Source organism: Lontra canadensis, unplaced genomic scaffold (genome assembly GCF_010015895.1).
Source record: "Lontra canadensis isolate GAN:19392208 unplaced genomic scaffold, GSC_riverotter_1.0 scaffold8, whole genome shotgun sequence".
In the NCBI taxonomy this organism is placed as follows: domain Eukaryota; kingdom Metazoa; phylum Chordata; class Mammalia; order Carnivora; family Mustelidae; genus Lontra; species Lontra canadensis.
Genome location: NW_022631002.1, coordinates 18,086,684 through 18,102,026, shown reverse-complemented (window position 1 = coordinate 18,102,026; position 15,343 = coordinate 18,086,684). Strand labels below are relative to the sequence as shown.

Below are 15,343 nucleotides of genomic sequence, written 5' to 3'. Positions count from 1 at the left end.
TAGTCTCAGGATGCCTGGGTGGCTCAGTTGGTTAAGCCATTGCCTTCAGCTCAGGTCATGCTCCCAGGGTCCTGGGATTGAGTCCCTCTTCGGGCTCCTTGCTCAGCGGGGAGCCTGCTTCTCTCTCTGTCTCTGCCTGCCACTCTGCCTGCTTGTACTCTCTGTCTGTCTCTCTCTCTCTCTCTCTTTGACAAATAAATAAATAAATAAGATCTTTTAAAAAAAGAAAAGGTGCATAGTCTCTACTGAAAACAAACTACTTTACCAGGTACAGGATCCATTTCTAAATGTTCTTAGAAGCTCCAGCTGTTGCCTGGATTTTTTTTAAATATAAAATTTATGTTGCTACTTTGAAACGTGAAAGAGCTTTGCTTTCCACTGAAAATTGTATTTGTGCTAGACCCCTGGGGAGTGTTGCTTGTAAGCACTGTTGGTAATCCAATATGACTAAAGTGGTTATGCCATGTTAATGGTTGTGCCACAGGCTAGAAGAAAGCTTTCTGGAGAACAGTTCCCACTGGCTCAGTTGTTCCAAACAGTGCTTTCCCACCAATCATTTAGAATGATACTCATTGGCATGGCTACTATCAAAAAACCAGAAAATAACACATGTTGGCAAGGATGTGGAGAATTTGGAACTGCTGGTCCAACTATCTGGTGGGAATATAAAATGGTACAGATGCTATGGACAACAGTATAGCAGTTCCTGAAAAAATAAAAATAAAATTACCATATGATGCAGTGATTCCACTTTGGGGCATATTGCCAAAGAAGAGAAAGCAGGGTCTTGAAGAGGTGTTTATGCATGTTCATAGCAGCATTATTCACAAGGGCTAAAACATGGAAGCAATCCAAGTGTCCACCAACAGATGAATGAATGAGCAAAATGTGGTATACACAAACAGTGAAATATTATTTACCCTTAAAACAGAAGGAAATTCTGACATGTGCTACAACATGGATGAACTTAAGGGCATTTGCTAAGCAAAATTAGCCAGTCTCAAAAAGACAGACACTATATGATCCCATTTATATGAGGTACTTAAAGCAGTCAAAATCACAGAGGCAGGAAATAGAATGGTGTTTGCCAGAGGCTACAGGGAGGGGGATGTAGAGAATTATAATTTAATGGATATAGTTTCAGTTTTATAAGACAAAGAGTTCTGGAGATGATGGTGGTGATAGTTGCACAACATTATGAATGCATTTTTTAAAAAGTTTTATTTAGTTATTTGACAGAGTGAGAGTGAGCACAAGCAGGCAGAGCAGCAGGCAGAGGGAGAGGGAGAAGCAGGCTTCTCCCTGAGCAGGAGTCTGATGTAGGGCTCCACTCTAGGACCCTGGGATCATGACCTGAGCCGAAGGCAGACACTTAACCAACTGAGCTACCCAGGTGCCTTATGAATGCATTTAATACCACTGAACTGTACACTTAAAATGATAGATGGTATACTTAAAAATTTAAGATGGCAAATTTTGTGTTATGTATATTTAGCTACAATAAAAGTAATTGAGGGGGGAACCCAAAACTATTGAGAGAGTAAAAAGATCAGTGGTTGCTGAGCTAGAGGGGAGAAAGGGATGACCAGGTAAGGTATACTATACCTTCATTCTTTTGCATGAAGGGTAGGACATGGGTAGCTGTTACTGATATTGCCAAGAGATGAAATTGACTGAAGTTAATTTCAATTGACTTCCAGGTCTTCCCCTGGAATTGCAGGCCTTCAATAGACTCCAGAATCCCAAAACAGTTACATCAGACAGATTCTGCCAATGTAATTATTGCCTAGGTGGAGGACAGGTGCAGTGTGCTGCTTCGTCTGCTCTCTTCCCGTCTCCATGGTTTTGCCTTTTCCAGAATAGTATATAGTTGGAATCATTAAGTATGTAGCCTTTTTAGACTGGCTTCTTTACTTAGTAATATCCATTTAAGGTTCCTTTATGTCGCTTCATGGTTTGATAGCTCCTTTCTTTCTAGTACAGAATAATATTCTGTTGTCTGGGTGTACCAAACTTTATTTATCCATTCACCTACTGAAGGACATCTTGGTTGCTTCTAAGTTTTGGCAATTTTGAAAAAAGCTGCTATAAACATCTATGTGCAGTGTTTGTGTGGACATAAGGTTTCAACTCCTTTGGGCAAATACCAAGTGTTTGATTTTGTAAGAAACTGCCAAACTGTCACCCAATACAATCTGCTTTTTAAAAATATCTTTTTATATACTGAGCTTCTTAAATTGAAGTTTTTTGAACTGGATTCATATTCTCAGAGTTTGTGAGAATATTGAGTTTGAGAAACACTGATATAGATGGGCATATGCTATAGAAACTCAGACTGTGCTAAGAGCATGCGTGAAAAGGTTTTGTGGCCAGTGTGGAAAAAAAGTCCTTAGTCATTAAAGGCTGTGGAGCCCTGGGATAGCCTGAGAGCTTGGTGAGATTGGTGTGAATAGCTATGTGAAAGTGGTAATGAGTATAGCAGGTCATAGACTGTTGAGTGACCATGTGACTTGGAGAGAAGGTCAGATTATTGGAGAACAATGAATGCCTTACTAAAGATAATTTACATGAAAATAACACATATATACTCTGTGAGTTGAAAGGGGTCCTGTTCACTCTTTTAGCCAATTCCTTTTACCTTTTGGCAGAATTGCACCTAAAATATATTTGTCTACTAGGTATCTTATTTTAAAACAGCAAAGAGGGGTAGGCACCTGGCTGGCTCAGTTGGTAGAACATGTGACTCTTTGTCTCAGGGTTGTGAGTTCAAGCTCCATGTTGGGTGTAGAGATTACTTAAACTAAAATCTTTAAAAAAATAAAATAGTGGGACACCTGAGTGGCTCAGCCGGTTGGGCGGCTGCCTTCGGCTTGGGTCGTGATCCTGGTATCCTGGAATGGAGTCCCACGTCGGGCTTCCTGCTTGGCAGGGAGCCTGCTTCTCCCTCTGCCTTCGCCTGCTACTCTGCCTGCCTGTGTACTCTCTCTCTGACAAAAAAATAAATAAATAAATAAAAATAAATAAAATAGCAAAGAAAAATTCATCACAATCACCCTTGTACAGGAATGAAAGCAGCATTATCTATAATAGCCCAAAAGTCTATCAGCTGATGGATAAAGAAAATATGGTATATCCATAAAAAAGAATACATCTATAATGTATATCTTGAAAACATCATGCTTAGTGATGGGAGCCAGACACAAAAAGTCAAATATCATATTATTCCATTTATATGCCATGTCCAGAATAGGAAATTCCATAGAGACAGAAAGTGTATTGATGGTTGTCAGGTGCTGGCAGGAAAGAGAATTGAAAGTGACAGCTAATTGAGTTTCTTTTGGATAATGAAATTAGATCATAGTGATGGTCGATAATTTTGTGAATATACTGAAAATCACTAAGTTGTACACTGTGAAAGGTTAATTATAAGGTAAGGTAATTATTATAATTATTATATAATTATAATTAATTAAATATTATATACTTATTATAATTATAATTATAAGGTAAGTTAAAGATTCCTTATTCCCCCTCAAAAGTGATTCTATCGCCGTTGGTAACTGATTGAAATTTGAGGTGAATGAGAAAGAATTAATTTCTATCTTGAGGGATTGATTGAGTGAGTAGTAATAATGCCAGTACTGAGATGTGTTTTTTTTAAGACTTTATTTATTTATTTAACATAGAGAGAGATCACAAGTAGGCAGAGAGGCAGGCAGAGAGAGAGGGGAAGCAGGCTTATTGCTGAACAGAAAGCTCGATGTGGGGCTCAATTCCAGGACCCTGAGATTATGATCTGAGCTGAAGGCAGAGGCTTAACCCACTGAGCCACCCAGGTGCCCCCTGAGATGTGGTTTTGAAATGGGTGGGGGACATCAGTAGCAGCAGGCCTGGAAATGAAGATAATGAGTTTGGTTTAGAAAATACTTTTTATTTATCTAGGACAGGGGCACTCCCTAGAGGCAGTTAAAAAAAACAGGTCTGGAGATGAAAAGAGAGGAGAGTTGAGATGGAGATTTTGGGTCATTCAGGGCGCCTGGGTGGCTCAGTCAGTTAAGAGTCTGCCTTCAGATCAAGTCGTGATCTCAGGTCCTGGAATCAAGCCCTGCATTGGGATCCATGTTCGGCAGGAAGCCTTCTTCTCCCTCTCCTCCTGGCTTTTGCTCTCTGTTGCTATCTCTGTCACTCTTTCTCTCAAATAAATAAATAAAATCTTTAAAGAAAAAAAGATTTTGGGTCATCCAAATTTAGGTGATAAAGAGAAGATATGGGAGCATTTAGCAAAAAAATTTGGATATTGGGGAATTTGAAAGAAAAAGAACCTGTGAATCTGGAGAAGAATATAAACACAGTAGAAAAAAAACAGGATGGAGCAGGGTCTTGGACACCTGGGAAGTATAAGTATTGTTCTGTAGGATGAAGGCAAAAGGAGGCCTGAACCCAAAATTGCAGTGTTCTTACCATCCTCATTTTTTTTTTAACAAAGAATCAGGTTAAGACCAGTAATTTCTGCTTTACTTTGTTTGCTTTGTTTTTTCTATGTTACTAGTGCAATAGGAGCCAGAGAATATAAACTTTGAGAGCTTAAAAGTAGTTCTGTCAAATAGAATCATCTAAGAGCATTTTTATATTGGAGTAATAGGAAATTTCAGTCCCAGGAGGCAACTCACAAGTAGGAAGCATTTTAGAGCCCCAAATGGACTGAAGGGCTGGATTTTCAAAAGCTGGCTTTATTCACTGTGTATTCTCAGTTGCCCTGGCTTACAACAGCTTTCTGTTGCCAGAGCCTACAGATGAGAACTAGCAGAAGAGCACATTGTTTGACTAAGGCCCAAGTTTTTAAAACTATCTTAATTCTTACACAATCCTGCTAGGGAAACAAACCTCCCTAAACAAGAAACTTATTTTCATCCAAATTCCCCCAGAAGACTCCAGATCCCAGAATTGTACAATTAGTAAGTACTGATCAAGGATGTGCAGGGGAGCATGGGTGACTCCGCTGAGAGACTGACTCTTGGATTTGGCTCAAAACATGGGGGTGGAGCCCCATGTTGGGCTTCATGCTCAGCACAGAGTCAGCTTGAGATTCCCTCTCCCTCTCCCTCTGTCCCTCCCCCTGCTCTCATGTGCACACTTTCTCTCTCAAATAAATAAATCTTAAAAAAAAAAAAAAGAATGTGCAAAAACTTCTCTATAAGCGTTCCAATCTAATAAAAATCTTAACTGGCTCTTTTTGATAACAGTTTCTAAGGTGGCCAGGACTAGGAGATAGTTCTGTTTGTTTTTAAGATTTTATTTTTAAATAATCTCTGTACCCAGTGTGGGGCTTGAACTCACAATCAGGAGATCAAGAGTTGCATACTCCACTGACTGAGCCAGCCAGGAACCCCCGATTACCTTGTTTCAACCTTACCTCAACCCTAAGAGATAGGTAGTTTAGATTTGATCATCACTCTTTTACAATGGAGAAAATTAGAGAGGTTAAGCTGTTCGCCCAAATTCACATGGTTTCTAACTGGTGGCACCAGAATTAGCTCTCAATCTTGTGACTTCCTTTCTAGTATCTTTCCATAAGACATGTTGTCTTTGAAGTCTGGTCAGTGCTTAACTGTATTCCTTTTCTTTTAACACAGACTCAAACAAAGGACTTTTTATTCCCTTCCCCAATCGGGAAATAAAGGATTCCCTAATGAGTACTTCTGCAACTCCGGGCAGTGGTATACCAGATCAGAAATTAGACACTTTCCCGCTGGGAACACAGGTAATGTATTCATTTTCCTGTTGATCTATTGACTAGTCAATGATTAATACTAACAGTTCATTGGACTTTCAATTATCTATGAAGGTCTAGGTGGACATGTTTGATTTATCAAAGAAAGAAGGGCAAACAGGATGCAGAGGACCTTCTCCATTAATTTCAACCTACCTTTTCCCTCTTCCCTACTATCCCACTATTGAAAGTGGTATATTTATACATACAAGTTTTAGTACTTTTTATGCCAGGTATTTTGGCTCTCAAACAGGAGTACAACAATTCGAGTTTTGGCTGGTTTTAAAATTTCTCCTCTCTACCCAGTGTCTCCATCTCCTGTTACCTCACTCCTTACATTTTCCACCTCTGACTTTTTTTTTATGATTTATTTATTTATTTGAGAGAGAGAGAAAGAGAGCATGAGCTGGGGGAGAGAGAGAGAAGAAGCAGACTCCCCACTGAGCTCGGAGGCCCACACAGGACCCTGCGTTCATGACCTAAGCTGAAGCCAAGAGCCAGAGGCTCAGCTTACTGAGCCACCCAGGCGCCCTTACCTCTGATTTTTTAATTACTCAATCTCAGCATCTCAAGCGTGGCTTTCCCAAAGCTGCCTCTTCATTGGAACATAAAAGAAGAAAAGTTAAGGGGTAAAGATGGCATAGAAATTGTGGGCAGTGAGGAGGTAGAGATTGTGCAAGATGAGGCAAGAATTAAGAATAAATTTTTAGGGGCACCTGGGTGGCTCAGTGGGTTAAGCATCTGCCTTTGGTTCATGTCATGATCCCAGAGCCCTGGGATCAAGTCATTCATCAGGCTCCTTGCTTAGCGGGGAGCCTACTGCTCCCTCTGCCGGCTGCTCCCCCTGATGGTACTCTCTCTTTCTCTATGTCTGACAAATAAATAAATAAAAATCTAAACAACAACAACAACAAAAAAGTATGAGTTTTTAGTGAAAATAATTGTTGGGAGGGTTATACAACCATTATATAAGACTCGTGTGTGCTCACTTTGGCAGCACATATACTAAAATTGGAACAATACAGAAAAGATTAGCATGGTCCCTGCACAAGGATGACACGCAAATTCGTGAAGCGTTCCATTAAAAAAAAAAAAAAAGACTCATGTGTATAAGTATTATGCAGGAAGCAGAATTAACTACTTTATATTCTACTTCTCCTTTTGTCTGCATTTTCTGTGATAAATTACAAGCAATGAAATTGCTGAAAATAGCCAGAAGGAGAAAGAAAAGAAGCAAGGGCTCTGATTAATCCACATTTGGATAGTCAACACTGTACTAGTAAAATGTTAGTAAGATTTTTTTTTTCAGTTTGAGTTTACCATACTTTCATCTTATAAAAAGACATATTTAAAAAAAAGACAGATTTGTATTTAGTTGATTCCTTTGTTTTTGGAGATTCTCTTTAGGTAACTTAGAAACTATCTCAATTACTATTTTAAAATATCTTAGTATTTATTTTTTCTTAAAGATTTTATTTATTTGTTTGAGAGACACAGCAAGAGAGGGAACACTAGCACGGGGAGTGGGGGAGGGAGAAACAGGCACCCCACTGAATAAGAAGCCCAAAGCAGGGCTAGATCCCAGGACCCTGGGATCATGACCTAAGCCAAAGTCAGACGTTTAACAACTGAGCCATCCAGGCACACCTTAGTATTTGTTTTAAAGGAAATGTCTTGTAAGCTCATGTCTCAATGCCCATCAACTCTGTTTTCCTAAACATTCAAACTTTTTTTTTGCTGCAGGAAGTGGCAAGAAGGGAGATCCCAAGCGACAATCACCAGGAAGATGGTAAATATTTTGTTCAGGAAGTATTTTTGTCCAACTAATCAGAGAAATCTAGATGAGAAGATGGAGATATCTCAGCCCTGGGGCCCTATATGGTCAACTAACTCTTTCTGCTTTTGTTGGGGCTCCCCTGGATGCTTAGTGACCTGTGAGGCCTTTCTGGTTAAAGAATGGATATTCTGACTTCCTTTTTGACTTTTGTGCTGGCTGGCTGTTCCTTGTTTCTTTTTTCTTACCTTTCTTGCCCTCTTTTGGATTTACTATGTCTTTATTCATCCATTTGTTCTCTCTATTGGTTTATTTATAAGTTATATACTGTTTCAATACCTTTATTATTATTCCCCAAACTATAATATATGCCCTTAACTTATATAATTAAAAAAAATTAATCAATACCTTAACTCTTCTCTTGGATAATTTAAAGACCTTAAAATACTTTACTCCTTTTAGTCTTTCCTGATTTAAATATTATTATTACAGATTTTAATCCTCACTATATATATTTTTTAAAGATTTTATTTATTTATTTATTTGACAGAGATCACAAGGAGGCAGAGAGGCAGGCGGGGGCCGGGGGGAGAAGGCTCCTTGCTGAGCAGAGAGCCCGATGTGGGGCTCGATCCCAGGACCCTGGGATCATGACCTGAGCCGAAGGCAGAAGCTTTAACCCACTGAGCCACCCAGGCGCCCTATCCTCACTATATTTTTAAAGTCACATGAAATTGTTATACAGTCAATGTTCATCTAAATTTATCTTTGTATTTACCACTTTGTTCTTCATTTCTTTTTTTCATTCTAGATTTCCCTTCTGAGATCAATTTTCTCCAACTTATAGTATGTCTTTTAGAATTTCCTTTAGTGTGGGTTTATTCTGTTGAACACTTTCAGTTTTTGTTTGTGTGAAAATGCCTATATTCCACCTTTTTTTTTTAAGATTTTACTCATTTATTTGATAGAGAGACAGTGAGAGAGATCATAAGCAGGGAGAATAGGAGAGGGAGAAGCAGGCTTCCCGCTGAGCAGGAAGCCCGATGCGGAGCTCAATCCCAGGACTCTGCGATCATGACTTGAGCCAAAGGCAGGCGCTTAATGACTGAGCCACCCAGGCGCCCCATCCACCATCACTCTTAAGGAGTATTTTGGCCAGGTATAAATTTCTAGATTGGTAGTTATTTCTTCCAGAATATTGAAGGTATTCCACTGTATTGTTTTGTTTTTTGCTTTTGAAAAATCAGCTGGAGGTCTTTCAGTCCTGCAGGGATAATTTGTCTTTTTTTCTCTGGCTCCATTTAAGATTTTCCAATTGTCTTTGGTTTTCTTCAATTTTGGTATGACATGTGGTTTTCTTTTTATTTATCTTGTTCAGTATTTATTACACTTGAATCTGTGAATTGTGTCTTATTAATTCTGGAAAGTGCTTCAAATATTGTTTGTGTCTTATTCTTTCTCTCTGTCCTTCTGGGACTCTTGATTAAATAAATATATAGTAGAGATTTTTATTTTGTCCTCTTTTTCTTTTATTCTTTTATATTTTTCATTTTGGGGGGTTTCTGATCCGCATCCTGGATAATTCCTTCTGACCCATCTTTCAGCTCACTAACATTTTCTTTTTCTTTTTTTTTTTTAAAGATTTTATTTATTTATTTGACAGACAGAGATCACAAGTAGGCAGAGAGAGAGGAGGAAGCAGGCTCCCTGCTGAGCAGAGAGCCTGATGCAGGGCTCAATCCCAGAACCCTGGGATCATGACCTGAGCCAAAGGCAGAGGCTTTAACCCACTGAGCCACCCAGGTGCCCCTCACTAACATTTTCTTCAGCTGTGTCTAATCTGCTATTAATCTTTTTCTTTTAAAAAAATTTTTATTTATTTGACAGAGAGAGATCACAAGTAGAGAGGCAGGCAGAGAGAGAGAGAGGAGGAAGAGGGTTTCCTGTCCAGAAGAGAGCCCAATGTAGGACTTGATCCCAGGACCCTGAGATCATGACCTGGGCCGAAGGCAGAGGCTTAACCCACTGAGCCACCCAGGCACCCAATCTGCTGTTAATCTTGTCTGCTGAGTTCTTAATTTCATAAGTTTTATTTCTCAGTTCTCTAAGATTTTTTAAAAGATTTTATTTATTTATTTGAAGGAGAGAGAGAAATAACGAGACAGAGAGAGAGAGCATGAGCAGGGGGGTGGGGAGAAGCAGGCTCCCTGCTTAGCAGAGAGCCTAATACAGGACTTGATCCAGGACCCCAGGATCATGACCTGAGCTGAAGGCAGATGCTTAACCAACTGAGCCACCCAGGTGCCCCACAGGTCTCTAAGTTTTATTTTGTTCTTTTTCAAATCTGCTGGCTCAGTTTTTATAAACAGAAAATTGCCTGCTTGTTTTTTATTTTTTTATTAAGATTTTATTTATTTATTTGACAGAGAGAGAGAGAGAGAGACAATAAGAGCAGGAACATAAGCTAGGGGAGTGGGAGAGAGAGAAGCAGGCTCCCCTGCAGAGCAGGGAACCTGATGTGGGGCTCGATCCCAGAATCCTGGGGATCATGACCTGAGCTGAAGGCAGACACCTAACGACTGAGCCACCCAGGTGCCCCTGTTTTATATTTCCTGATGCATAGTAAACATAGCTGTTGCATAGGCTGTATCTGTAAATTCCGATACCTGAAGTTTATTATCTTTTTTTTTCTATTCATACTTATGTTGTCTTGTTTCCCTTTTTGTTTCTTTGCTTTGGTTATTTGCTATGTATTTGAAAAACTATTTAAAGGAATTATTTAAAGTCTTACATAAAGGTATCTTTTCCAGATCAGATTTTCATTTGCTTCTACCAGCACTATCATTCTGGGATCACTTAAATCCAGTCTTAAAGCTCAAGGTTCCCTGGACCCACTCAGATGATACAAACCTGGATTAGTCAGTACAAGGGCTGGCTTATTTCCAGTTTACTTTTACTCTGAAGGTTGCATTCTGCTTGGGGTTCCATCTTAATGTGTAGGTGGGGGTGGGATGGGGGGTAAGGATGGTTTGTCATACTCCTCACTTTGGATAGATGTTGAACTTCTGTCCCTGTTATCCTAAAACTTCTGAGGGTAAATGTGACTTTCAGTGCTAGACTTACCTATGTGTGTTCTTGCTGTTTCCTAGATTTTGGTCTAGAAAATCCTTACCATCTAACAAGCTCTTTGATGCTTTAAAGAACATGTATCATCCCACTTTTTTAATGTCTTCAATAAGAGGCACAGTCTGAATTATCTAATCATATCACTTGTTGTTAGATTCTTCTTGTTGCATAAAAATACTGTTCCTTTCCCTCACTGTGTAGGCTGGCCCTGGGTAAAACATAGATATTCTATAGGTGCTATAAAGATAAAAAATGCTTGGTTCTACTTTTTTTAAGTTAATGTGACTAATTCAGGTATGCTTCCTAAGGAAGCCCTTTAAGCACATGAAACTCTGAAAACTTCAAAGAGCACAAAGACTTCTACTTGCTGCACTCTGACACTCTTTAACAATGACATACAGCTGTCTGAAAGAAATGCTTTATAGCTGGTTAGGGATTTTCATAGGTTTTTGATTCCCTGCCTTTTGATTGGCTTAGGATACTGGTTCCCAGTGTATGAATATAGGACCTCTGGCTGGAGTTTCAGGGTGGGGTTGGGCTTAGCTTTATTGTGAGGAGTCTGTGAAATCATAGACCTACCAATTATTGTGTATAGAGTGAAGACATAAGATCACAACTATTGTCATATGGGGTACACCAAAATTTTTGCATGAAAATAGCATCTAGGAAACTCTGATACTATAGTTTTAGGAGGAAATTCCTAGGGGATTAGGTTGACATGAAATTTATCTCCAGAATGCTAAAGATTCTTTACTGTTCACACAGCATCCAACACATTTTGTTGTTATTCCATGTAAAAATCCTTTTATCATTTTATGCTACTATTTATCAAAATTATAAACCATCGCTTCCTAAGAACTTTTTCTGGTAGACCGAGGTATGTCTAGTGAACATAGGTACCCTAGTGAACAGAGGTACCCTAGCTGAGCCAAGAAGAATTCTCATTTTATTTTGTCTTTTCTTTTCTCCTTGGTGGTGGTTAGAATTTAGACGCTACTCTCCTCGTCAGTCTACGGTCCGATCCCCAGAGAAGATGGCTAGAGAAGGGTACCGACTATCTTTTTTGGACAATAAGTCTTCAGGTTCTTCTCCAGAAAAGGATTTGATACTAAAACCTGATAATCACCAGCTTACCCATGATGTCTCATTGGGTAAACGTCTGGATGTGGGTGATTCTAGCCAGATCCATCCCTATCAGTTACCTTCAGATGCTGGTCTAGAAAATTATGATTGTCATTATTCTCACAATCTGTCCCTGCATGGAAGTCTTGGAAAAAGGCCTCAGAGAAGCAAGAACTACCGTGAATATAGCATAAAGCCTTCAAATGACATGAAGGCCACCACATCCCATTCCTGTGGAGACTTACTGACTTCTTTGTCAAACCCTGACTCTAGCACTGGAAGGCTTTTGAAGCTTAGTTCAGGTAATAGCTTCCTGTGAGTTTATAGGCCTTTTTCCTAGTCATGAGATAGAGGTATAACTGAAGATCTTGGAGTTAACATTTCTTAAATTGCATTAGCATTTTTAAAATTTAATTTTGGAGTATCAGTAGCCAATGAAACTTCCAGAAATCTGCAGGATATGAGTTTAACATATAGATATATTATTAAAGAAAATATGCAGAAATGTAAGCTTCATAACTATGTACTCTTATAGCTAAATATCATGCCAGGACATATTTCTAGTAACGTCTAGCCTTCTCTGGCCAGTCGAAGCAATACACTTCACATACTACTTCACAGTAGTGAAGACAGAAGAGATGCATGTTATTCTCCACCCCCTGCTTTACTGCTCTCATGTAGGCTTGGAGTATGTGGACAGTAGGATTTATCCAGAGTAGGGTTTTTTCAGATGGAGGTGGGGGGAGAAAAAGGATCCATAGAGTTGAAGGTGTATAGTATAGTAGGGAGAGGTTATTATGACCATTGGACTCCTGGTGGGGTAAGGTTGAAAGTGAGACATGAAGGAGCTGAAAGGCAGGGTCATCTCCCAGCCTCTTTCCTTCACAGATCTGTATGCCACAACACATTTCAACAGTGACCCTGCTCTGCTTGTTAATGTAGAGCAACAATTATCTAGCAGTCTCAGTGATATAACACCAGCACATGGTTCTTTCCCAAACAACTCCGCCCTGGGAGACTCTCTACGGACACTACTGTTGCCTACTGGGACCTCCGAACACAGAGAGAATCTGACCAAGAGGTCATTAAGCCCATCGAGGAGAGGATTCAAACGGAAGGACAATATCCTTGCCACCCTGAATCCAAAGACTGGTTTCAGAGATGCTACGGGAAGCGAGGCAAGTATTGGTTTGTTTGTGCTTGTTCATCAAACACATCACATCCAAGACCCGTTGAGGGTGGTAGTGATTCTGACCAAGGGTACTACAAATTCAAAGGGATTTTCAGAGGCCAGTGGTTAATACTACCAGGCCAAAGCCTGTGCTCTATTGTCCTTAGGAAAGGCATTCCCCTTCTGCTGCATTTTCTCATTTCTGTTACAGTGAGAACATTCCCTAATCTACTTCCAGAGTATAAATTTTGTGGGGACATACTCTGATAATAAGAAGTAGCAGACAGAGTTTACCACAGCAGGGAATGCAGAAGTTGCCAGGGGCTCTGAGCTGTAGCACTAATGTTTATAATCTTAAAATCTTAAATTTTTTAAACTTTTTTTAAAAAGATTTTATTTATTTATTTGACAGAGATCACAAGTAGGCAGAAAGGCAAGCAGAAAGAGGAGGAAGCAGGCTCCCTGCCGAGCAGAGAGCCTGATGCGGGCCTCGATTCCAGGGCCCCGAGATCATGACCTGAGCCGAAGGCAGAGGCTTTAACCCACTGAGCCACCCAGGCGCCCCCAAATCTTAAATTTTAAAATTATTCACAGTTGCTTTTTATTCATTTAGTCATAAATGAATAAACATATATATATATATATGTGTGTATATATATATATATATATCATATCTAAATAAATACAAAATTAATTGTGAATTTTACTGGGCAGATCTACCTATACATACTTCTATATAAGATTCTTACTAAATAAAAAGTGTCTTTAGTAGTAGGTCCAACACTAACATTTAACATATAACATTTAAAATATTACAGGGATAGGGCACCTGGGTGGCTCAGTCGGTTAAGCCGCTGCCTTCGGCTCAGGTCATGATCCCAGGGTCCTGGGATCGAGTCCCACATCGGGCTCTCTGCTCAGCAGGAAGCCTGCTTCTGCCCACCCCACCCCCCCGCCGCCTGCCTCTCTGCCTACTTGTAATCTCTGTCAAATAAATAAATAAAATCTTTAAAAAATAAATATTACAGGGGCATCTGGGTGACTCAGTTAAGCATCTGCCTTTGGCTCAGGTTGTGATCCAAGGGTCCTGGAATCCCTGTGTCTAGCTCCCTGCTCAGTGGGGAGTTTGCTTTCTCCTCTTCCTCTTCCTTTCCCCTGTGGCCATGTTGTCTCTCTTTCTCTCTCTCTCTCAAATAAATCGATAAAATCTTTCAAATGTTACAGAACACTTATGTTTACTATATGTTAACATACTAAATATAAACTTATGAGTTACAATTTTTAAAATACTCCCCAGGGTGCCTAGGTGGCAATGTTGGTTAAGCATCTGACTCTTGATTTCATCTCAGGTCATGATCTCGGTGTCATGGGATTGAGCCCTACATCGGCATGCATGCTGAGCATGGAGTATGCTTGAGATTCTCTCTCCCTCTGCCCTTCCCCTCCTGCTCTCTCTTTCTAAAATAAATAAATGTCTTAAAATACAATAACCCGCATTTTTGGGAGGTCTCTTTGGCTCAGTCAGCAGAGCATGTGACTACTGATCTTAGGGTCATGAGTTCGAGCATCATATTGGATATAGAGATTACTTAAATAAACTAAAAATTTTTTTAAATGCTCCCCATTTTGTGATCCGTAAAATGTTTTTTTTTAAGATTTTATTTATTTATTTGACAGAGAGAGATCACAAGTAGGCAAAACAGAAGGCAAGTAGAGAGAGGGAAGCAGGCTCCCTGCCGAGTAGAGAGCCCGATGCGGGGCTCAATCCCAGGACCCCGAGATCATGACCTGAGCTGAAGGCAGAGGCTTAACCCACTGAGCCACCCAGGCGCCCCTGTAAAATGTTTTTAAAATGTTTAACCTTTTTATACTACATAACTTAATATACTGAGCCATAGTTCTAGGTGTCAAAACTTAATGTTTTCTTCTAAAAATCTCTACTGATTTTGATAGAGTGTACTGTTATCTCTGAAATTATCCTTGAATATACTACTATATTTGCTTGGACATAAATAACATTCTTTTCAAATCCAAACTGAGAGATGAAACCACCTTTTTTTTTTTAATGTTAACACTTTAAATGTCCAGAATCTTACTTCCCATATTGTATAAGAATGACAAATGGTTGGTGGTGTTTTCTTTTTTCTTTCTTGAGCCTCTCTCTAGTGACCTGGGCAGTTTGCATGGTTTGCCAGGAAACCACAGTCCGCCGATCTCTGCCAGAACCTCCCATGTAGCCACTGTCCTCAGACAGCTCTTGGAGCTTGTGGATAAGCACTGGAATGGCTCTGGCTCTCTCCTTCTTAACAAGAAGTTTCTCAGTAAGTGAATGCATTCTCAGCTCCTGAAGAAGGGTCAGAACCTTGCTTCTGCTCTGTGT

General features: G+C 39.7%; 1 protein-coding gene and 1 non-coding gene across 8 annotated transcripts in view; both read left to right on the top strand.

Moving 5' to 3' along the window:
* The window catches only part of LRRC36 (leucine rich repeat containing 36), a 53,770-nt gene that overhangs the window by 30,953 nt on the left and 7,474 nt on the right, over positions 1 to 15,343 (top strand). For 5 of the 7 annotated variants that reach the window (XR_004382263.1, XM_032854227.1, XM_032854226.1 and 2 more), the window contains 5 exons: positions 5,634 to 5,761; positions 7,514 to 7,559; positions 11,654 to 12,094; positions 12,681 to 12,970; positions 15,119 to 15,284. Coding sequence is in view for 6 of the 7 variants with exons in the window: in XM_032854227.1 (XP_032710118.1) it covers positions 5,634 to 5,761; positions 7,514 to 7,559; positions 11,654 to 12,094; positions 12,681 to 12,970; positions 15,119 to 15,284 (1,071 nt within the window). In the remaining variant the exon portion in view is untranslated. The remainder of the gene's footprint in view (positions 1 to 5,633; positions 5,762 to 7,513; positions 7,560 to 11,653; positions 12,095 to 12,680; positions 12,971 to 15,118; positions 15,285 to 15,343) is intronic. The other 2 variants (XM_032854228.1, XM_032854230.1) reach the window with 2 other exon arrangements.
* On the top strand, positions 6,752 to 6,858 carry LOC116866005. The gene has a single exon (XR_004382300.1). It is a non-coding gene; the product is annotated as a U6 spliceosomal RNA (small nuclear RNA).